The following is a 24644-nucleotide window of genomic DNA, read 5'->3' on the forward strand; positions in this document are numbered from 1 at the left end:
CACATTGACAGTTTTACCTTCTGAAACACTTTTCCTGGATGCTTTTTTCCCATGCCACAGTCACTTAGGGAAGTGTCAGCCCCTGGATTTCTGTTTCTGAATTATCAGGTTCCCCGAGCGCTGGGGTGACGAGGAGCTCCATTGACCTCAGAGCCCCAGAACTGACTTCTCACCGTGGCCTCCCATTTTGGTGTCTCACCGGTGGCATCTGCTGCAGGAGGCCTGTGCCATGGTGTTCCCGCTGGCCAAGAGGAGCCTCCGGAACACCGTGTGTTCCATATGCTGGTCCTGGACCTAGCCCTTTGTGGGCGTTTGCTCTTTAGTCGGATGGGTGCTAGGCTCAGCGCCATTTATAAGAGGTGCAGACAGACACAAGGACACACAGACACTGGCCAGGACACACAGCTCCTTAACTTACCTGAACCCAGTTCCCACCCAGATCTGTGTGACTCCAGAGGAGGCCCGAGCCCTGCACTTACCCACTGCTTGTCTAAGTAGAGCCAGACCTAGAGGCTGTGTCCAGGTTAAATTCAAAGTCAGTGTTGTGTGGAGAGTGGGGGGAGCTTTAGGAGATACAGTAAAGAGATTGCTTTGTACCTTCAGCCTTTGTGTTCATTCCTAACTGCATCATAAATAGCTTAATTAAAAGTTTATTTTAGGAAATGCAGTTTCTAACCTCCGTCCTGTGCTCTAACCCCACATGTATCTCACTCCTCCTGTTCACGGCAGCACAAGGAGAGAATGTGATCCCCCCTGGTCATCTGCCGCCAAAGGGCTACAGTGAGATGTGTGGGCAGTGGTTAATAGTTGCCCTTTCCTTCTTGGTAGCAGTATATGTCAGATGAGTGGCAAGAGGGATGAGAATAATTTGAAGTCTTCACTCGTTTTCCTCTGCGTTTCACTTTAGGGTTGATTGTGAAAGAAATTGGTTCTTCCACCTCCAGCTCTTCAGAGACGGTGGTCAAACTTCGAGGCCAGAGTACTGATTCTCTCCCACAGGTATGCAAGGGATTGAAATTTTAAATCAGCAGCTGAAGGTATAGAAAATTTTAAATAGGAACTTACATTTATAATTACATAAATGAGCAGAAATTTAAAACCTTAATGAAATGATTCCTAGTAGATACATACATTCTAGTTTTAGTCTGAATTTATGTCCATTTATTTTCTAGTTCTGTTTATCTTTGAGTTGGGTTTTTATTTGGATGAACTATGTACTTTGTTTCATACTTTATGTGGGTGGGAAGCCTCTAGTCTTCAGGCTTCAGGTTAATTCTGGTGTGTGTATGTGTGTGTGTGTGTTGATCTCAACAACTGGGAGAGTAATTTTCTCGTCAGGTGTGTTGCGGTAGAAATGTTTCCACACTCTAATTATTCCATTCAGATTGAATTTTCAAACTATGCTAAGCTAGAGCATTTGATAACCCATGATCACTGGTTAGACTATTAAACTATCAGAAGATATAGATAAATTAAAATACACCATTGCAGCATTTAGATATTATCTACTGCTGATACTCACCTCTGTCTCCAGGGAAGCACTTGGGTGCTCTGTCTCTTTCGTTTTTTTCCTTCTACGTGTGTTCCTCTTTTCTTTCTTTCTCTTGCGTTCTGGCAATCTTTGCCTCCTATATTTTTCTCTCTTTCTTCCCTTTTTTCTCATTTGTCCTTTTTTTCTTTTCCATTTAAGTAACCATAATGTGAACGTGACATTTTATTAAATATTCTTCTGGAAACTCCAGTGAGTGATATTTATTGCAGCACATGTAGCGTGATGATTAGGACTACAAGCTCCAGGGTCAAACTGACTGGGTTTGCACCCCAGCCCTGCCAGTCAGCGTTAGCTCTTACTGTACATGAAGGTTTGTGGGGCACAGCGAAGGATCAGCTTCCACATCTACCAGATGGGAAGAGCATTCGTGTGCCTGCCTTGATGCTTTGTGGCGATGACCTGATGAATTCTATGTGAAATTTCAGTGGAGCCTCAGAAGATGTCAGTACAAGGATCGTCATCTTCAGGAGGCTCTCAGACCTGACCCTTCCAAGAAAACGTTGTTGAGCTCAGGCTCTGTTCTTTCTTCCTGGTACTTTTGCCTCCAGCAAAAATGATATCTTATTCTAACAAGGCTGGCCTTTGTGGTTTCAGCCGCAAAAGTAGATTAGAACTGTAATGCCTCTTTTCATTAAGTAACCATTAAGGATCTTCCATTCATGTAATTATTGGAACCATTTTTTAACCTACTTATATTTTCAGCTGGAACCACCTCTTGGGATAATGAGTTCTAAAAGTCTGCTACCTGCTGTGTGGAGCATTTGTCAGAGTGTGACCTCTTGCAGTGTTCGGGAGCCCACCTCTTTATCCTGGGGCTGTCTCCCAACATTTGCTATACCAAGAGCACTTCGTGTTATTTTTCTACCCAAGAATTGTGGCTTTTGAAAAAACAGTTTTTAAACTGTGTTTCTTGAGTAATAATTGGTTTGTTTTCCCATTTCTTATTAAAAGAATAATAGACCTCAGCATGAGAGTGTTGCCGTGCTGAATTGCCATATCCTCATGGAAAAACCCAGAAACAGTATCTTTACCTCTGCAACCTGATTTTAAGATAACTGCTTGGTTTCTGAGATGCTAGAGACAGTTGGATTCACATTGCACTGACTTCCCTGTGCCTTGGGTTATTCATCTGTAGAGCGGGGAAAATAATAGCACCTGGCTCACAGACTGATGGGAAGATTAAATGAATTCTAGGGTCTAGCACACAATAAGGGCTCAGTAAATGCTAGCTGCTATTATTTGGTGGTGGTGGTAGTGACGTTTTGCTCCACAGGGCCTCAGGGCCCACAAACCACAGACTGGGAACCACTTCCTAACATATAAGGATTCCTTAACCTTTTATGATTTTGCAGCTTCTCTCTGTACAAGGCAAATAGTGCTAAACTTTTGCTTTAGTCTATGCTCTTAAAGTTGTTTCAACCTTCTCTTGTCTTGTAGACTATATGTCGAAAGCCAAAGACCTCCACCGATCGACATAGCTTGAGCCTCGATGACATCAGACTGTATCAGAAAGACTTTTTGCGCATTGCAGGGCTGTGTCAGGACACTGCTCAGAGTTATACCTTTGGGTGTGGCCATGAACTAGATGAGGAAGGCCTCTATTGCAGCAGCTGCTTGGCTCAGCAGTGTGTCAACATCCAAGATGCTTTTCCAGTCAAAAGAACCAGCAAATACTTTTCTCTGGATCTCACCCACGATGAAGTTCCAGAGTTTGTTGTATAAAGGACGTCTATGTGCAGCTGTACAGACAGCCTGCTGTTCGCTAGAGGCTGTGAAAGCCATGGGTTCTTTCTTTACCTATTACTGTGCCATATTTTCTTCACCCCAAACATAGCTTTTTCTTTATAATATTTGCGACAGAAATAAAAGCTGAGGGACAGTTGCACTTTAAGTATTACACAGAAGTAAAAGGACTACAGAGAATGTACACAAGACAAGTGCCCAGAAGTTCACTGATCCTTTGGAAGGAAATGTGCTTTACTGGTTACCAAGCCTTCAGAATGTCCAACTGTGGTGTGTTTGTTCATTGTTTTGTTTCCCAGTTCAGTTACGTGTAACAACACTTTTTTTCTTTTTATCATGTGAAAGATGTTGTTGGGTTCCTTTGTTTGCTTGTACATTTTTTTACCACTCCGTCATGAAATGCCGGTGGTTGGAGGGAAGAGAGAGAGAAGAGGCTCTCATTTTTTAGTAGAGAGACCGTCACCTACTCACAGCCATTGCCACCCCACTGGGGCTGTACCAAAGTGAACACGAACGAAGCAGTCAAAATCCAGCACGCCAAAGATGCCTCCACCAGAAGGGCAGCCGAGGGCCAAGAAGATGTGAGTCAAGCAATAACCAAAAGACCGTGCATGCCGTGATGCCTTGTGACTCCTTCACACCTGGTCAGTGCCACGTCATCCTCCTGCTCTTCCAGAAAGCCCTAGGACTCAGCTGAGCCCCTTGTCCAAGTAACGGATCAGTTGTGTTCATGCCATATGAATTTTGTGGAGTTTCCAAAACCAGTTTCTGTTAAAACTATGGAAATGTCTTAAAATATGTCTGTACTTGGTGGATTTTTTTTTTTTTAAATCAAGAGCAAAGTATGGTCATGCTGGTTTCTGCTTAACCAAAATACCCTAACTATACGTACCTGTTATACATATGTAAATATATGAGACTGTGTGTGTTTATATGTATTTAAAGCTTACTAACTTTTCATTTTGGCTCCCATGACTATCTCATATACATGGTCTTTCTTGTTTGGTACAGAGGATATGTCATCAAATGAATGATGCCTACAGACAATCAGTTGATAGATACAGAGTTAAGAACAACTGTTTTCTCATGTGTCTTTTGCCATAGTTCTCAACCCTGGTTGCATCATAGAATTATCTGGGGAGCTTTAAAAAAATAACAATGTCTGGGTCCCACCTTGAATGAATTAAATCAGTCCCTTGCGGTGAGACCCAGGTGGAGTTGCCTTTTCTTTTAAAGTTTCCAGATGGAGCTAGTATGTAACAGGATTGAAAACCACCGATCCAGAGGATATCTTTTTCATTAATTTTGAAGTATACAGAAAATGTTAGTGTTTGAGAAAGAACCATTTTTAAGACAGTTACTGCCACTGCTGTTAGGATATATAATGAAACCAAGTCAGGAGAATGAACTTAATAACCTTTAGATGTACAGTAACAGTGTTGCTCACACTTCAGGAAAGTACTTTAGCACAATGTCTTTCTATGAGATGTTTTTAATGATTTCATATTTTACAACATTTGTTTACCATATTTTGATATACCATTTTTTCTATCTACCAGGTTTTATTAAAAAAAACTATATTATTTTCTAAAGAAACAGTCATATTTTTATACAAAATTAAGTTTTCAGGTAACAAAGAAATAGACTTAGGGTACGGCAGCATCTGCAGTGTTCCCCATGGATGGGAGTCAGTATTATAAACACATGGAGAACGAGAACAAACTCCACCTGTACTGTCCCTAGCATGCCGCCGCCGTGGACATGACAGGGCAGTGTGTACACACAAGCCTGGCCAAATTGGCTTAACTTGACACTTTAAAAGGAAAAAAACTCTATGACACTCTATAGTCATGAAATGATTTTGCTTTTATGAAATGTTTGAAAGAACCAAAGTTTCAGGTATCAGAATGTATAAAAGTGTCTCAGTCTTTGTATAAAAAGATGAAAGTATGAAAGGATCATCTAATGACTATTTTACTTATGTCATTAAATAATCCACCATTTCTTACAGATGTTTAAGAGACAAATCCTGATGAAGTTTGACTCTAAAGAGCCCAGCTCATAATGTGGTACATTTCCTTAGCTCCTAGTGTTTCTTGTTTAAACATTAAGAAAAAATATATTTAATTAAGTACATAGTGCTTTATACTTTATTTTCTCTCTACTTCAAACAGAATCAGGTCTTTAGGGTTTTTCCAGCATCGTTGGTGGTTTTGCACACCCTCTTTCTAATTGCATTTATGAATAGTCTTGTGGGTTTTCAAAAATGAAACATGCTAAGGACATTTTTGCTTTTTGATCCACTGTTTGCAGCAGAATTATATATATGTATGTGAAAATCCATTTTGAATATCTACATTTTTGTATTTGGAAATTGTTTTAAAAATAAAAAAGGAGAAGTATAAAGCTGTTATTTATTCTGCATTTGTTAATATCCATTGCTACTCAGTATACCAATTTGGTATATATTGCCTCTATACATCTACATTTGTATTTGCAACAATGAACTTTATATCTACATAAACTGTAAATAATCCTTTCTGTGAAAGGATCATCATATCAAGATGATACCAAAAGTGTGTGGAAAAAAAACTGCATTATTTTGTAATTATTCTTATAGGAATTTCATGGTAAGATTAGCAGTCAATAAAGTTACTTTTTATTTGTCTTTAAAGTGCCTTTTTTAAATTGAGTTCTCAGTTATGCAAGAGTGAATGTTCTCTTTTTGTTCTTCTTTCCTATAATAGAGCACGTTAAAGGACAACCTGGTAGAATTCTGAGCAAAATGGCCCTTGTGGAGATGATGCTAATAGCCGATGCTGAGCCCTGCCATGTGCCACATCCCGCTGCACGTGTGTTAGAAACTCATGTGTTAACTCATTGAATCCTTGTATTCCCATAAGGCAGGTACTATTCTTCTTCTCAAGTTAGGGATGAAGGAACCAAGGCTCCAAGAGGCTCCGTCTGAGAGGGTGTGGCAGTCAGCCACTATTCAGTCCCAAAGTGTGGGGCTGAAAGGACTCTCCTTAAAATATAATAATATTTTAATAACAATAAAATAGCTACTTTAACTTTTACCCATTCTACAGACATTATTGGAATATTGGTTCTAATTTCAGAATAATGAGTGATTGCACTTAAAAGCATGCATTCACAAGACCAAATGTGAGAGCAACATGACATAAAGTATAGAGCCCTGCTCCTAAAGGAGAATCCGTTGTCTTGTCTTTGCTCCAGCTTTCTCGGCTGTAAAACAGGGATACTTCAAAGGACTGTTGGGGATTAAATAAGGTAATGGGTATAATATGCCCCTGATGACTAGGGTGGGAGAGAAGAGGGTTCTCAAGTCTTCTAACAAACATTTAACTTTTATAGAATTGAGTCATTTGGTCATTTGGAAGCATAAGGTACAAAGCAGAAGCTTTCTAGCAGGGTGTTGTCCATGAATTTCGCAGAGTATCTGGTAAGTTGTGTCAGTTGGAGGCAAGGGGAGGAAATATATGGGCACCTACTATGTGTCTGGTACCATACAAGTCACGGCTAATCCTCACAGCCCTTCAAGGTGTCATCACCCTCATTATGCAGCTGAGGAAGCAGTTCGATTTGCCCAAGATCCTGTCACTAGTAAGTGATAGAGCAGAGTTTTCAACATAAATTCGTCTCCAAGGGCTTTGCTTTCTCTACTACATACACCACGTTACCCGGTGTTCTCAGAGAAAACTCAGTATCTAATAGGAAAGACAAACTCACAATTTTGATACTGTGAAAAATGGAGTTTATTTGTTTACTGTTTCTTTTGGAGCACCCACTATCTGCCAGACACAAGGCGTAATCAGATGTTGCTTTGACATAGGCAGTGAAGACCTAGGAGCTGGGAGTGGGAGGTGGCAAGATCAGAGAAGCTTTTATTCAGAAGAGCCTTGAATGGGGACCTCTGGCAGGATGGGTGAGGTACAAGCTGTCCAGGCAGGGGCTTAGAAGCTGGGGACAACAGTGCTCATTCAGGACTTGCGAGGGGCCCTTTGGTTAAAGTAATGATCCCCCCAGCCTACTCACGAGAGGCTTTGGATCCCCCCAGCCTACTCACGAGAGGTGAAGACACTGAGTGTCTGGACAGCAGGGAGCCATTGAAGAGGGTTATAAGAAGAAAGATGTGTTTGGAGTTTGAGAGAAATAATGGGAACAGTGCAGGTAGGGCTGGGGAGGGAGCAGCAAGACTAGAGAGACAACGATTTGAACTAAGGATGTGGCATCAGGGAGGCAAAGGAAAAGATGCAAAAGCTACGTAGGAAGCAGAATAGCAGGATTGTCTCACAGACATACACACACACAACGTGGTCACCTCCAAAGCTAAAAACTGGAGAAATAGGCAATTTTGCCATACTTGGCAATAATCTTGAGAGAACTAAAGAGTTCATTACTGCTTTATATTATGAATTAAAATATACTCTGCATGAATACTTTGAAAATTGGCACAATGGCTTCAACTACTCTAGTCTCCAGCAGTGGTTCTCAACCCTGGCTGCACATTAGAATGATAGAGAACAATGCCTGGGGCCCAGACCAGAGCTGCTGATCTGTTTTGTCTGCGGTGGGCATGGTGCCAGTAAAAGTTCTGCAAGTGATGCTTACGTGCATCAGGGTTATAACCTAGTAGTCATTAGGTGAGCCCAAGCAATATGGACCAACCAGTTATCTGCTCCTGAACTAGAGTGATCCACACGTGGGATGGGTTGGGTCTCCAGAGTGTCCAGGTGCATTGCATTTTGTGAGAGTGGCATTGTTTTCTTTTTGCCAACATAACTGTCAGAGAGTGAGGCACTGAACTCACTGTTTCAGAAAGTCTGAATGCACCGACATACTAGAGACCTGGGTGTTACATAAATATGACCAAGTCTGGCTAAGTATGAGGGTGGCGGTTATGTGAGTACCAGTAAAATATTTTAAAATCTCCTCCCTGTCGCTGTTTGATTTGCCTCATCATTTCTCTGATGCTTTATACAAGTTGATCCCCACACAGAGGTGTAATGAAAATAGTAAGCTAAATTCCACCCAACCCTTTGATTCTTAAGACATATATTTTGACTTAATGGAGGAGCCTGAGCTCTGAAAAGTCCTGCTTAGATGCTATGAGCCATTGTAGGTGATGGAGTCATATACTCTCAAGAGATTAATCGAAGGTCTATAAACATGGCACTGGTATAATTAACCAACTCATTACTTAGGATGGGTATTTACCCATCTGGTGTCAACTATAGTCAGTTAAGGTCTCTTCAATTTATTACTGTCATTATGGCAAGAGGTGGATTTCTGCCAGCTTAGGAAGGAATTATGTTCCAAGTTTGCTCCTAAATTGGTTGTTTAATATTTAGAATACACATCCCAAACTTCCCTAACTAGCCCACAAATGCCTGTTTATCCCAGAGAGATTATTAGAGATGATTATTTTTTCTGTGCATTAGTAATTATCTATCAAAGAAGAGGCCCAGTGTATAAATAAGGTAGGTGGAGTGACCCCACAAACACATGGAGATGATAGCACCCCCCAGAAGACCAATAGTTCAGTCTTCAGGTTCTTCTCAGAGTACATTCATATCCAGCTATACATAAACGTGGAAACAAAGCTTCGGGCCAACCATGCCCAAATGAAGCATCTCTAAGCCAGTTTCTACCTTGGGGTTCCACGAAGGGTGCTTCTAGTGTTTTCACATGCACACCCCAGGCCCTAGTTCAGAGCTGCTCAACCCTGGTCTGCCATCATGAAAGAGTCAGCTGGAATGAAGCCAACACCTAAGGTCAAGTCAGAGACCCTCTCCTTCTGATCTACAGGGATGGGAGGAAGTGGATCCGTGTAAGAGCTTCCCGGCAAAGCAGAAGCCCCGGGGTCTTAGATTCTATCCCTGATTTGCTACAGGGTATAAATAAGGTGCTATAAGAGAGAATATAAGGAGCCTATACTGGGGCCTTTAAATGCAACATCAATATAAATGTGGAAGACCATAAAATCCACTGGAGAAATTAAAAGAAGGCCTAAATAAATATACCATGTTCCTAAAAGGAAAGACTCAATAATGTGTCAATTTTTCCCATCAGTTCCAATCAAAATCCCAAATGAAACATTTTAACCATGAAGGGGTAATCAGAACCAGTTTTACCCTCTCACCTTAAACAGCTAAAAACCCAAAAATATGCATGAAAATGTTTTTTATACATTCAACAACAGCTAATGCAGTAGTGTTAAGCCCCAAAAGGAGAAAAAGATGAGCCTTATCACTGCCCCAGCTTACTGCCTGGAGAGCATTTCCAGGCCAAAAGGAGGGGGGAGTGGTCTCCCTGAGAAGGCAGAGTGGAGAATTTGGGGATGCCAAGGTAACTAGAGTTCAAGGGACAGTGTACCAGAGAAGAGAGAGCTGCACAGAGCAGGGGGCAGGGAGAAGGAGAGAGCATTCTCTGGAGATCTGCAGAAGGTTCCCCTCAAGTTTTTAGCTGAGCGCTTAATCAGCATGTACATCTGAGGAAAGCACCTGGGGCTGGGAAGAGAACCACGAGAAAGGGGCTAAACCATCCCTGGAGCTTACATAGGGTCAGAAATAGTTTGTGTTCCCACCAGTGAGAGTGAAAAAACCTTGTGATACATGGGGCATCTCGTAAAGTACTCAGAAGGGTATTTTCCAAGACTAAAGGTTGTTCTGGTCCTGCCTAACAAAGTGTAAAAAGTAAGCCTTTTTCAATTTTGAAAGAAAAGTATTGTCAAGTTAGAATTCTGTACCCAGCAAAAGTCTCTTTCAAAAACAAAGATGAAATTAAAATTTTTTCAGGCTTACAGAAGCTGAAAGAATTCAACACCAGCAGATCTGCACAAGAAATGTTAACAGAAGTCTTTCAGGCACTGAAGAGCCCCAGAAATGGTAAGTATATGGTTAAATATAAAACACAATTTTTTTTCATATTTTAGATCTAAAAAAATAATTGAAAATAACTGCTAATTGAAAATTTTAAAAATAATTGACCATTTAAGGCAAAATTAAAAACAATGTGTTATGGGGTTTATAACATACGTAAAAGGTAAATTGTATGACCACAATAGCGAAAAGACCAGGAAAGAAGAATGAAAGTATACTGTTGTAAGTTTCTTATACTATATTTGAAGTGGTATATTATTATTTAAAGATGGATTATGATAGCCTAAAGGCATATCCTATAAACTCTAAAGCAACCACTAAAATAAAAGCATGAAAGATAAAATAGAATAATAAAAATTACTAAACCCAAAAGAAGGCAGACAAATAGGAAAAAAGGGACAAAGAAGTACTAGGACAAGTAAAAAACAAATAGAAAACTGGTACTTTTAAACCCAACCATATCAACAATCAATTAAATGTAAAATTCACCCAAAGACATTTACAAGGAATAGTGAAGAATTTTTTGAAATATAGACCCAGCAAGAACATATTTACTTTTCCAGCTGCAAAACACACTATAGAAGTCCTGTTATTGATAATGCTGATGCAAGGATTGGCAACTTTTTTCTGTAAAGAGCCAAATAAATACTTTCGGCTTTGTGGGCCATGTGGTCTGTGTTGCAGCTTCTCAACTCTGCCATTGTAGTGTGAAAGCAGCCACGGACAATATGTAAACAAATGAGCATGACTGAGTTCCAGTAAAACTTTATTTACAAAACAGGCAGCAGGCTGCATTTAGCCCACAGGCTGTGGTTTGCCAGTCCTGATCTAGAACAGTGTAATAGACAAAGAGGTCAGAAGTGGACCAACATATAAAAAAGAACATAGTATATGAAATAGGTGGCATTTCAAATCATAGGGGGAAGAGTGGATTATTCAGCAGTTAGTGCAAGAAAAATTAGCTTGTTTCTTTTGAAAAATAAAATTAGAATCAACTTTGTATCATTCACAAAAATAAGTTAATTAAAGAGCTAAACATTTAAAAATTTAACTAGAAAAGTAGAGGGCAGTGAAGAAAAATGTATTTATAAACTTGGGGTGGGGGGAAGCATTTCCTAAAGTAAACACTATAGTCACAAGTCACAAAAAAAAGTTGATAAATTTGAGTACAAAAAATTTTTTTAACTTTCCTGTATACTGTCTAAAAGTAGATGTCACCTAAAGGTAGGAGACACACAGGGAGAAAATATCTGCAACTTTTAAAACAAACAAATAATTGGTATCTATAGTATATAAGAGCTTCTATAAATCAATAAGAAAAATACAAACAACACAGTAGAAATATAGGAGAAAATATTATTGGGCAATTCACAGAAGGAGAAATTTTTAAAAAACAGCTAATAAATACATGAAAAGCTGTTCAACGTCACCAGTAACAAAGTAAACCAACATTAATATACCATTAAGAATTTTTTTTTGCCTGTTGGCAAATTGGCCAACCAAATCGGCAAAAAATAAAACAATTGATAATATCCAGTGTTTGTACAACTGTGAAGAAATAGATTCTTTCATAATTTTTTACAGGAGTATAAACTAGCAGTATAGGACAATTTTGAATAAAGCTGACTTACAACTCAGCCATTTATTTCTAGATGCTTATCCTACAGAAATAAAAACATATTTTAAAATAAGACTTGAGTATTGATTTGAAAAGAGAAACATGTAATATGATCTAAATGTCAAGTAAATACTGGCGCAGTCTTATTTTGGCATAGTATGCAGCAGGTTAAAATAATAAGTAGTTTAGATGTACAGACATTAAAAGATCTTCAGCATATGCTGTTAAGTATGAAAACAAAGGCACAATGCAGCACATCAGTGTAGCACAAAAAAAAACAAGGCATGTAATTATATGTGTATGTTTAAATGTAAGTAAGTGCATGAAAAATGACCTTGAAGGACATTTAACAAACTAAACTATGGGTAACTCTGAAGAGGAGAGTGATTAAAGGCAAGGTAGGAAAGGGGACTTACCTTCTTTTGTTTGTTTTAAGTCCATATTCTCCTTAGAAAAAACAGAGATATCGCAGGGAGTAAAAACAATACTTTGGAAAAAACAACCTATTGTTAATATTCTCAGAGAGATAGAAAATAGTGCACTCAGACAATTGGAGAAGACTGCTATATGGATAGAGATGTAGAGAATTACAAGAGCTCTTCAAAATATGATAGCCAAAATAAATGTTCTAGTGGGGAACTTGGAAGATAAAGTAAATTTCTCAGAATGCAGAACGAAAACAGCAATGGTAGATGTTAACATACATGCATACATACCTTACAAAATCTTACAAGAAAAATTTTCAGAACTGAAAGATATGCATTTCCAAACTAGAAAAAATGCAAAGAATGCCCATAAAATAAGTAATAAAGACCAATCATAAAAGAACATATCATCATAACATTTTAAAAACTAGGGATAAAGAAAAGATCCTAAAAGCGTCCATATATTCCCCCCCTAACCCCTGGTTGAGTTTTTTTTAAGACTTTATTTGGGGAGTGGGGAGGGGCAGTTTTAGGTTAACAGAAAAATTACTGGGAAGGTACTGAGATTTCCCATATACCCTCTGCCCCCACACATTATAGATTTTTTAAGAAAAAGGATGGAAAGAAAGATGGATGGAAGGAAGGAAGGGAGGGAGGGAGAAAGGGGGAAGGAGAGAACAAGAGAGAGAGAAAAAGGAAATAGTCATATATAAGAATCAGGGCACAGAATGGAATTAGTGTTTTCAACAGTAACACAGGAAACTGGAAGACAATGAACAATACTTTAAAAATTGAGGAAAATGTTTTTCAACCTAGAATTGTAGAATAAATCAAGTATGAAAGTACAATAAAGACATTAAAGTCTTTTAAAGATTATCTCCCCTATCTTCATACTCAGAAAGCTACTGAAGGATGTGCTCCCACAGGATGAGGGAGTGAGTCAATTAAGAGGAAGATAGATGTGAGATCCAGGAAACGTGGGACCCAGTACAGGAGAGAAGCAAAGGGAAGGCATAGGTTGTCAGCCATATAGCAGACTCAGGAAGCAACCAGTCCATGTAGAAACAGGAAAATGGAGGGTTCTAGGAGAGGCATCTCCAGAGGGAAAATAAAACTGATGGCTCACTCAATGTATTTGACCAAGTAGAACAGGATATTGAGAGGGGCTTCATAGTTCTGTGAGGAATGTGGGAAAATTTGATACACATATAGAATAACTGAGCAAACAAAAAGAGGAAATTAACTCTGAGAAAAAAATATTGAAGAAAAATATATCATCATAATATTCTACAACTGGCTTAACAATTAATACTTGCATAAGCATAAAGTAAACATTGTATAATATTGATTTAACCAAAAATGTGACATAACTATTGGGAGGAGAGGGAGATTCTAGGTGGGGTGGTGGGACAGAGTGAATGTGTGTAAAAGTGCTTTCTTCTATCTTCCATGATAGGAAGTTGACAGATAATATTCCAAATTGGAAAAGCAGCATACATGTATTATAAGAATGTTACTTAGAAATATGAAGGTAAATATTTTTCTTCTAAAACCACCTCAAGAGTTGGAAGTATTAGCATTTAGGGAGCTAAGGAGGGGCTATTTATTTATTTATTTATTTAGGGAGATTGCAATTTTTTATTTATTTATTATTTATTTATGGCTGTGTGGGGTCTTCGTTTCTGTTTGCGGGTTTCTCTAGTTGTGGCAAACGGGGGCCACTCTGCATCGCGGTGCGCGGGCCTCTCACTATCGCGGCCTCTCTTGTGGAGCACAGGCTCCAGACGCGCAGGTTCAGTAATTGTGGCTCATGGGCCTAGTTGCTCCACGGCATGTGGGATCCTCCCAGACCAGGGCTCGAACCCGTGTCCCCTGCATTGGCAGGCAGATTCTCAACCACTGCGCCACCAGGGAAGCCCATGGGCTATTTTTTGTTAGAGGCTTTATAGTACATTGGACTGTCAAATTATGTAAATGTATTACTTTAAAATTCCTTCTTAATTCTTTTTTTTTTTTTTTTTTTTTTTGGTACGGGGGCCTTTCACTGACTCACGGGCCCAGCCGCTCCGCGGCATGTGGGATCTTCCTGGACCGGGGCAAGAACCTGCATCCCCTGCATCGGCAGGCGGACTCTCAACCACTGCACCACCAGGGAAGCCTTCCTTTTTCATTCTTTTTAAGGAGATAAAACTAATTTCAGTCACTAGCATAGAACCCTGGGTTCCCAGAGACCCTAAAGAGTACAGGACTGGCAAATGGACACCAGTGGGGTGGAGGTCAATCTTTGTTTTGAGGACTGGGCTATAAGTTTGTCTTGAATGAACAGAGACCTGGGTGCCAAGCCCAGGAGGCGGAATGGGAGAGGGGACCGTTGTTCTCAGACACGGGCTCTTCCTGACAAAGCATGCAGGCTATTCTGGGAGGTGTTGAGATGTAAATGAAAATGGCTTGGGGGAGTCACATGGGAGCTGTTTGTAGTGAAGGCACCAGAAGGCGGGTGGTTCTCCCTTCCTCCCTGCAGACTGGGAGGCATGGGGTTGATGCCCAGTGAAAGTGATCTGGCTCCCATTTCCTTAGTGAGAACAGGCAGCAGATGGGTGTCTGGTAACCCAAAGCCTCTACTGAAGAGGCCCAAGTCAATTGCTCCCCCTGGCCGGGGGCTGGGGCTGACTCAGGTTTCAGCCACAGGCCCCTGGGGGCTAATGTCCGAAAGCAGGGCAGAAGATTGAACCTGAGGCCTGGTTTTGAGGGAGGCGGGGAGACACAGAGGATATCAGGATGGGAGGAGAGCTAACGAGGAGGCTGTTGATCCGTCTGTTCCCTAGTTCAAGGGTTCACGAACCTCAGTGATACTCAGAAAGACTCAAAGAGGCATTTTTGAAAGATAGATATATTTCCAGGCCTCACATCACACTTGCTCATCAGAACCTCCAGGGGTAAGGCCCAGGATTTTGACGCACACATGCATTCTTCTCACCACCCCTGGGAGCCCACGTGCAAGCTGGTTCCAGACCACTCCTGCCCATGACTCCAAGGCAGTCCTCGCTCTATTTGAGCTGTTTCTCTTCTTTCTTCTCTACTAGCTGTTCAGATGCAAAAGAAACTCTCCAAAACCCAGGGGAGCGGGGGGGGCGGAATCTGCTTTTTGCAGGGGTTTGACAACATCTGTCAGTTATGAATTTGTGCTATAGGAGAAGCAGGTGCTTCCTGGGAGGCGCAGGAGCAAAGCTCTCTTTTAGACTGTCGCCATTTTTATTCCCATCATTCACCTTCAGTGAGAACCTCTGAAAGGCAACTGAGAGGTTCAGAGACAAATATTTCTTTCCCCTTTGACAGCCTCCAAGGTCTGAGTAGTGCTCGGCACCAAGAGGGGGAAACAAAGATGGTACAGGAATGGGCTAAATTCAGTTCTGGAAGATGTGAGCTCTGCTTTTGGAACCCGTGTCTTCTCCTCACCCAGATCAGACAGTCCTGGGATAATATGAGAACACTGAGAGCAAAGAGCCCAAAATGGGAATAGTGGCTGGATTTATTGTTTTACCTGAGCCACCAGATGCTGGGTTCAGGCTCTTGCTGGTTTCCCCATTGGATTCTAGTGTTTGTGTTCACAAAGCCCTCCCCATCAAGGCCATCCTAATCCAAAATCTAAAACAGATTTCCTATGATGAAGAAGATAAATGGTAAATGTAGAAATTCAGGGTCAGCTGAACCTTACCTTTGTAAACTGCACCAAGTTATGAACTTCTTGAGGGTGGAAACCACGTCTTTCTTGCTCACAACTGCAGCCTGAGGGACCAGCATCACCTGGCATAGAAAAGGTGCTTGATAAATGCCAAGTTCAGCAATGAGTGGAAGGTCTGCAGCCACGGGCCAGGGTGCCAGGTGGGCTTGACAGAACCACATGAAAGTCCTCTCCACCTGGAAAGGTCTTCCTCTGGTCTTTCTCTTCATTCCAACCTCAGCTCTGTGACCCCTCCTCAGAAATAGTCCCTGGACACCCTATCTGAGGTTGGCCTTTCCATTACATCTCTACCCCTTGTCCCTATTTAGTTCTCTAATAACAAACGTCACGATCTCCAACTCTCTGATTTCCTAACTCGTTTATTATTCTTATTCTTATCTTTATTCTTATTCTTATACCTGCTTCCTACACCATAATATCAGCACGGCTGAACTCTCCACCCACAGCACCTGGAACAGGTTCTTGGCCCAGTAGGCAGGCACTCCATGAATTCGAGTCGAATGAACAAAGCAGCATTAGATTATGAGAACAAGAGAGACTTTCCTCAGTTCTACGACACACGTTTTATTGATTCTGGACCTGCGCTGCATCTTACAACCGATGTACGTATGTGATGTTGCCGTTTACTCCCATCCTCCCTGAAAAGCTGTTAGCACATCAGGGTGCTCATGTTATAAACCGTGTCTTAGCATCAATGAAGGACACCAAGCATTATCCTGAGCTCTCTAGCTTAGCTGCCTCTAAATCCAGGATGCTTTTGCTGAGCAATGAGGAGGAGGGAGGCACATCAAAGGGCATAAAATAAGGAAACCAATGCCGAGAAACAGCTGGAAGGAATGCAGAGCAGAAAGGGCATCAGGAGAGGGCAGGGTGGGCTGGCAGTGGTGTTCCTCAGGTGCTGGGTAGTATGAACTGTCCTTCCTCTCCTGCCGCCTTCATCCCACCTTGGGTGTTTATTAATGTGCCAGGAGTAGCTGTGTCGCCTCAGGTGTGCCAGAGACCATACATGTGATGGCCTACAGCACTGGGGTGGCAGGGCACGTGGGCAGTCCTCTGCCTGCTGGAGTCCTGGGCATGGCACAAAGGTGAAGGCTCCACTTAGGGACTTCTTGGGTTGGAACAACGGCTTCAAGCATCCTGACAAAGTGTGGTTCTGCAGCGTCTGTTTCAGAACCAATCAAAGAGTTTGCATAATAGGCAGATGCTCGGGAGGCAACCCCTCCACCCCAGAATGGGCCTCCAGAAGCAGCTCCCAGAATCCGCTTTTTCATAAGCTCCCCCCGACCCTCCCACCGTCCCCCACCCCCCAGCATTATTCTTTAGGTGAGTGGTTCTCAAACTTAACAAATGCAAATGAGGGAATGATCTGATTCACCTGGGGACCTATCCCAACTCCAGGCAGCTTCAATTACAAATGGGAACGGAATCTCACAGGCCACTGCTGGATGCGCTCTGGTGAGCTCCTAGGCAGGAAGGCAGGGCAGGGCCTGGGGGGAACTGAACGGAGCTCGGCTCTGGGGTGTTCGCTGTCTGTTCCTGGCTGCAGCCTGACCCCTGGTGGTCAGAGCGAGGGGTTTGGTAGGAGGGACCCGGAGCATTTGGCTATTTGCAATGCCAGGAAAAGTTATAACAAACTCCACCTCTGCTTGCAAGTGGTGGGATTGCCAAGACTGGGATGATTTGAGGAGGGGTGATGCGCAGGTTATGGATTTTCTAAATTCCTTGTTTTGCCTCCATCGTTGACTCGTCTTGTCAGTGTCCCTCCCCAGACATCTCTAGGCGGCATTTTAGCTGCATTTCTGCATCTCCGTGGAGGGAGGAGAGGGGGAGAGAGAAAGACAAGAAGTTGGGTGTTTTCACAATACATTCTTCTTTTTAAGGTTGGGGGCGTGGCCAAGGTTAGCAAACTGACAACCAAACACAGGTGTGCCTGTGGCTGCTATTATGTGGGCCGCTGCCTTTTCCTCATTAGCCCAGGTCCCACTCTGCCTCTTACCTGGCCGGCGCACCTGAACCCACTGAGGATGGAGCGAGACGGCAAAATGGCTGCACCGCTGCGGCAGCCCTTCCTCTGTCCCTCGGGGTCTAGGAGTGGCTCACTCAGCGTCCAGACACTGATCCCGTCAACTTGCTGAAGCTCAGGCCCAGGATGCAAGTGGTCATAAAAAGAGGTAATTTAAAGAAGTCTCTCCAGTGATATATTGCTCTCTCCTTTTCCTTTTTAATTCTTGGGCATTTACAACCAACAGAAAGAGATCACCTGACTTTAGTGATGAATAATAACGTGCTTTGCGTTTCCAGAACGGAAATATAGAGCCCAAATCAGGGAGCTATGATTCTTTCGGCCAGTGACCGCAAAGCAAGATGAGTTAGTGTAACAAAGGGAGCAAACGCAGAGAGGAGAAATTTCGACCGAGAGAGTCAGTGGAAGGGACGTGGCCTGAGAGGCAGCACCCTGAGCTGCTGCGGGGTTGACCACGTGCAGTCCAGTTATTCAGGTGTTTAATACACATGACTGAGAGCCCTCCATGAGGAAAGCACTGAGCTGGATGCTAGGAAGACAGAAAAACGTAAGACATCTGGCTCCTACCCTCAAGTTATTTTCAGTCTTGCAGAAGGCAGTGGAAAGACGCATAAGCCAAAACTGATCAAACTATTTGGACTATGAATTTATCTGGCATGTTTAGCTCTTTGATTCACTACGTGATCATCATTGCTGTCACTCTCATTCACCGAGCACATAGAATTTTATTTAATTCTCACCATAATCCTACCCGTATTTATTATTATCCCCATTTTATAAATGAGGAAACTGAGTCCTTAGGTTAGATAACGTGCCCAAGGTGAAATAGCTGGAAACTGTGGGAGCTGGCATCAGCCTGACTCCAGTACTCATTGTCACCCAGCAGGTGACAGTGTCCTCCCAGGCCTCCACCTCTAATCGTGTTTCTGCTGCTCTCTTGCTAGAGTCCACTTCTCACATCTCACTTACACTTATCTCTCCACACTCACCCACCCTAACATCCTTTCCTCCCATCTCCAAGGATAAGGCATGCAGCCGTAGGAGCTCATTCATCACTCTACCCCTTCTCCTCCAGCCCTTAGGACTCTGTCCACTCACCTCCTTTCTCCTGCACCCTCAATTCATCATCTCTGCTCGTTCCTTCCCCTCAACCCATGAACGTGTCAAACGCTCTCCTTCACTAAACAAACCCACAAACAAATAAAACACACCACAACAAAAGCTTCTTATATCATACACCTATTAGAACAGCTCAAATAAAAAATAGTGACAATACCAAATGCTGGTGAGAATATGGAAAAACTGGATCTCTTGTAAATTGCTGTTGGAAATGCAAAATGGTACAGTCTTCTGGAAAATAGTTTGGTAGTTTCTTAGAAAATGAAACATATGCTTACCAGGTGATATAGCAGTTGCATTCCTAGGCATATATGCCAGAGAAATGTGAACTCATGTCACAAAAATGTCTACATGATGTTCATTGAAGCTTTATTTCTAATAGCTCCAAACTGGAAACAACCCTAATGTGTTTCAGGGAGTGAATGGCTAAACTAACTGTGGTATATCCATATGATGGAGTATTCCTCAGTAATAAAGAGAAACAAGCTCTTGATACTTCCAGCAATGCTGATGTCGTGGGGAAAAAACTGAATGAAAAAAAGCCAGGCTTAAATGTTACACACTATATGGTACCATTTGTATAATGTTTTCGAAATGACAGAATTATAGGGATGGTGAACAGATGCATGTCGCCAAGGGTTGGGGCATGAGGGAGCTCTTTCTGGTGATGGAACAGTTCTGTATTTAACTGTGGTGGTGGTTACACAAATCCATGCAGATGATAAAGTTGTGTAGAACTATTCATACACACACGTATGAGTTCATGCATAAACTGTTGAAATTTGAATAAGGTCTGTAGCCTGTAACAATGTCAATGTCCTGGCTTTGAAAATATATACTACAGAAATGTAAGACGTTACTACTGGGGGAAGCTGGATGATGGATACATGGGACCTCTCTGTACTGTTTTTGCAACTTTCTTTAAATCTACAAAAAAACTTTTAAAAAGTACCTGTACTTAAAAAACAAACAAACAAAATCCCAAAGCTTCCTTTACCCTATATCCAGTTCAGCCCTGCTGGGTCCCCAGCCCATGGGCCATCACCCTATCTCTCTCCTCCTCTTCTCACCCAGGACCATCCAGAAGGTAACCTGCCCTCACCGTCTCCACATCCTCCCCTTCCATTCACTCCCCAGTCCCCTGCCATGTGACTTCTGCAACCTCCCCATTGCCAGATACTGGGGAGAGTTTGCAGTCTGTATGGGCCTTTCTGCTGCTTCTGAAACCATTGTATCCTCCCTCCTTGGGGGCGGGGGGTGGTCTCTAATCATTTGGTGTTTATGGCAGTGCGCTTTTCTGCTCATCCTTACACCTCTCTGACCAATATCCCTTCTCTGTCTCCTTTGTGGACTTCTCTTTCCAATAGCTTGTCTTCTGCTCCTTATCCCTTAAATATTGATGTTAAGGCATTGACACTGACCCACTCCTTGGACCGCTGCTTTTCTTCCTCTTCACTCTATTCCAGAACAATCTCATCCACTCTCTTGGTTTTAACTGCACTTACCTGTTGCTGTCTCCCAAATCAGTATCGCTAGCCTAGGCCCTCCCTCAAGCTTTGGCTACGTCTATCCACCAGCCTGCGGTCATCTCACCCAAATGTCCTCTAAGCACTTCAGAATCAATGTGCACGAAACCTTTATCACCTTGCTTCTAGATCAACTCTTCCTCCTATAAGCTAGAAACTTAGGAATCACCTTTGATCACACACGTTCAGTTGGTTGATGGGGTCCTCTTGAGTGGGCCTAAATGCTCATCTCTATACCTTTTACCACCGTCCTGGTTCAGGGCACCATAATCTCCTGCCTAAATTACTGCGATAGCATCTGAACTGGTTTCCCTCCACACAGGGAAATCCTTCCTAAATCTGTCCTCCACCTTAAGGGTGGAGCAATCTATTTAAAATATGAACCGCCTTCATCAAACTCTGTAGTGGTTCAGTCCATCACTTAGAGGCAGAACCCCAGCCTTTTAACATGGCACACAGGCCCCTCTATCTAGCAAGTGCCTATGGCAGGGGCTGTTTTTCAATGCATTTCACTCTCCAGCATGACAGGACTGCCTGTGGGTGTTGCTTGCGCTTTGCTGTGCCTCCCTCCCGCCCGTCAGGCAGTGCTGTCCAAGGAGAGTGTCTTTCCTCATCCCAGCCCCACTCCTCCACCCATCTAGACTTAGCTACTCCTGCTCGGTCTTTGGGAACCATCTCTCACCTATCCTCTCCACCCCTCCTGTTTACATTGCAATTATTTGTCTATGTGCCTATAGCACGTTTCCTCAAAATGTAATAGGAGGGATGCTGATACCAGATTTAAGTTCAGGTCTTTGAATTACTTTAAGCAATCAAAATACTCTCTTGCTTGCTAAGTGAGATGTATGAGCTACTGAGGAGGTAGGACAATGCTTTAGGTTCCATACATGCTTTTCACAAGCTGTGAGAGGAGGAAGGACGTGGAAAGAAGATGATCGCCCTACCAGCAGAGGGCGACATACAGCCGTGGCTTGGAGGATAGGAGGGACCACTGCAGCCCGGGCCAGGTGTGTCCAAGGTGAGCTGGAGATTAAAATCGGCTCCCAGAACCCTGTGTCGGCATAACAAAGACAATGCACAATGTCTGAAGTGAAAGGTATGCAGCAGCAGAGAACATGGGGGCAAATGTGAAAAACATGCCCTTGTCATTATGGGAAAAGAAATAAACACACTTGCATCTTCGTATGAGTAGAAGAGGAATCCAGGATTTTTAAAGTCTAGTCAAGACTCAAATAGACCCTCGATCAAGGATGGAGACCCCAAGTATAGCCCATTTTGGAGTTATGAGCTCGACAAGAGTATGGACAAAAAGAGAGGTGACAAGACCAAGTACAGACACCAAGAAGGCAAGTCCTTCAGCTTCTAAGCAACCCTCCTGGGTCTCCCACTGCAGTCTCCCCTTCTCCCATCATCTTTCATGCCTTATCAGAACTCCTTTCATGCTCTTTGGTTTGTCCTTACCATTTTAAGGGTGAGGGAGGCAACTTTTTAAAATGAAAGCATTTTCATCTGATTTGAAATATGCCTGGTTTCAGACTTCCACTGCTTTGCTAGCCTTTCTCTTCTGAAAGAAGAGAGTTGTGTGCCATCTTGTGGTGGAGGGCTGCCACAGCAACAATAATGCACCCACAGCATCCTGCCCAGTCCGGCACCGGGGTTACCAGATGTACGGCTCTGGAAAGGGTTCTGGGTCAGGGCCCATAGCAGTCAGAGAATGTACTCGTGGAGAGACGCTGGGGGCTGAGCTGGTCATGAATCGCATTGGAGTAGGGTCCAAAGAGATTTTTCCTGATCTCCCAACCAATATGATTTTATCTTTTGGTGCCATTTTCCCTAATTGATAAATGAATTCTGATCCATTATGGTGTTCTTGTACAGTGGCAAGAACCCAGGCTGAGCTAAGTCCCCTGGTGTCTAATCGCCCCCCATCACAGACCAGCCAGGCGAGCTAGCAACAGAGAATGGGGAAAAGGGAATGGAATGAGGGCCAGGAGCTTCCTACTCAAGTGCTACCACAATCCAATGTGTTACCCTGGGGAAACTGTTGTACTGAGCACCTCCCCTGTGTCAAGTGCTGCCAAGGTGCTTTTCCTATTTCTTTCTCGTGGTCATCCTGTGGGATAGTGGGTCTACACGTGAGGAAAGTGAGGCTTAGCAAGAGGGAGTCGCAGACCCAGGGAGTGATGAGTCAGGTGTGACTCCAAAGCATATGGTCTTTACATTTTAAATGTATTTTCTTTTTATAATTTTTGTTATGTGAATGTGAGGCAGGGTTGGAGGGTCACACGTAGGCCCGATAGCTTGAATATATTGTGTCCCTTGATAACAGGGCAAGCCCAATTTCCACCTGAGTGTTCGACAAAGCTACAGATGCTGGGCTGTTACTTTTTAATCCCCCATGTATTCTCACTTCTCCCCCATCTGACTTTGTTTCTAAAGGCGTTTTAAGAGATTGAGCCACCTTAGCTTCAAAAAGCCTATCCTTTGATTACTGAAGATAAAAGATACGACCTCAAGAGAGAACACTGTCTGCGGGATTAATAAGAAAATGAAGTCTTCTACGGAGAGGACAAGACGCTCTCCCTGCCTGATGTACTTACTGCTTCTCTAAGGGCTGTCCCTACAGGGTCTCACCTGATACAACTCCCTGTGGTTGCGAGGGGCTTGTTGTTAGAGTCTCCATTTGACCCCTGAGGGAATTTGGGTTCAGAGAGATTAAGAAATGTGTTTGATACTATATATAAAATAGATAAATAACAAAGACCTACTGTATAGCACAGGGAACTATAATCAATATTCTATAATCTATAATGGAAAAAAATCTGAAAAAGAGTGTATATATGTATAACTGAATCACTTTGCTATACGTCTGAAACTAACTAGTTCATTCTTTTTTATTGTTGAAGAATAGTCCCTTATATGGATATACCACAATCTATTTATTCCCTTGGTGATGGAAATTTGGATTATTTCTATTTGGGGGCTATTATGAATAAAGCCACTGAGAACATTGACGTGCCAGTCCTTGTAGTGGACATAGGCTTTCATTTCTTTTAGGTAAATACCCAGAAATGGAATATCTGGGTTCTGTGATAGGTGTATGTTTACGTTTTTAAGAAGCAGGGAAACTGTTTCCCAGAGCGGTTGTACATTTTACAGATCAGCAGCATATGAGAGTTCCAGTTTCTCCACATCCTTGACAACACTTGGTATGGTCGGTCTCTCCCATTTTGTACATTCTGATAAGTATGTAGTAATATCTCATTGTGGTTTTAACTTGCGTTTCCTTGATGACTAATGATGATAAATCTTTTCATGTGCTTACTAGCCATTCATATATCTTCTTTAGTGAGGTGTCTGTTCAACTCTTTTGCCCATTTTAAAAATTGGATTGTTTGTCTCTCAAGTGTCACAGCCCTTTGTTTCCTAATGCTCATATTTTGAAAACCACTGTTTTTTTTTTTTTTTCTAGTTTTTTGGTTGCTTTAGGCAGGAATTGTAAATCTAGTCTCTGTTATTTCATCTTGACTGGGAATGGCAGACTAACTAACCAAGATCTTTGACCCCCAAAGCTGTGCTCTTTCCTTAAGAAGCCTGATGTAAGAGAGAGTGGGTAAAATCTCACCTTTAAAAACAAGATTTCATGAAAAATTGTTTCAATAAATGATTAAAACCCCGTCCCTCACTCCCTGTTGTGTGGTTCCTATACATCAAAGTTTAAATTCCCAAGTTTTGATTCTCATACATTAAATCTATTACTTTGGTTCAGTTCTTTATTATGGAAAGTCACAAAAATTAATCTCATGCCAAGTTTACTCATTTGGAGGTGATGGAAAAGGTACTGTTTCCTCTGTAGTTATGATATTTCATTGATTTCCTAATATAGAGGACATTAGCCATTTAGTATGAGAAGTACACATTTTTCTGATAAATCTTATCTTGTCTGCAAACAGAAAGTAGAATCCAGGACTGTGGGATATTGGTGGCTCTAAAC

The 24644-nt window shown here is 42.2% G+C and overlaps 1 protein-coding gene across 3 annotated transcripts in view; it reads left to right on the forward strand.

Annotated features, from left to right (window-relative positions):
- The window catches only part of FRMD6 (FERM domain containing 6), a 75878-nt gene extending 69792 nt beyond the window's left edge, over window positions 1–6086 (forward strand). For 2 of the 3 annotated variants that reach the window (XM_024734724.1, XM_024734725.1), the window contains exons 13-14: window positions 908–999; window positions 2990–5963. In XM_024734724.1, coding sequence (XP_024590492.1) covers window positions 908–999; window positions 2990–3274 — 377 coding nt within the window. In that variant the 3' untranslated portion in view covers window positions 3275–5963. Of the gene's footprint in view, window positions 1–907; window positions 1000–2989; window positions 5964–6042 lie in introns of those variants that run through there. The other variant, XR_003001774.1, reaches the window with a different exon arrangement.
- Window positions 6087–24644: the final 18558 nt, after the last annotated feature.

The sequence above is a fragment of the Neophocaena asiaeorientalis genome, unplaced genomic scaffold (genome assembly GCF_003031525.2).
Source record: "Neophocaena asiaeorientalis asiaeorientalis breed wild unplaced genomic scaffold, Neophocaena_asiaeorientalis_V1.1 scaffold547, whole genome shotgun sequence".
Lineage (NCBI taxonomy): Eukaryota > Metazoa > Chordata > Mammalia > Artiodactyla > Phocoenidae > Neophocaena > Neophocaena asiaeorientalis.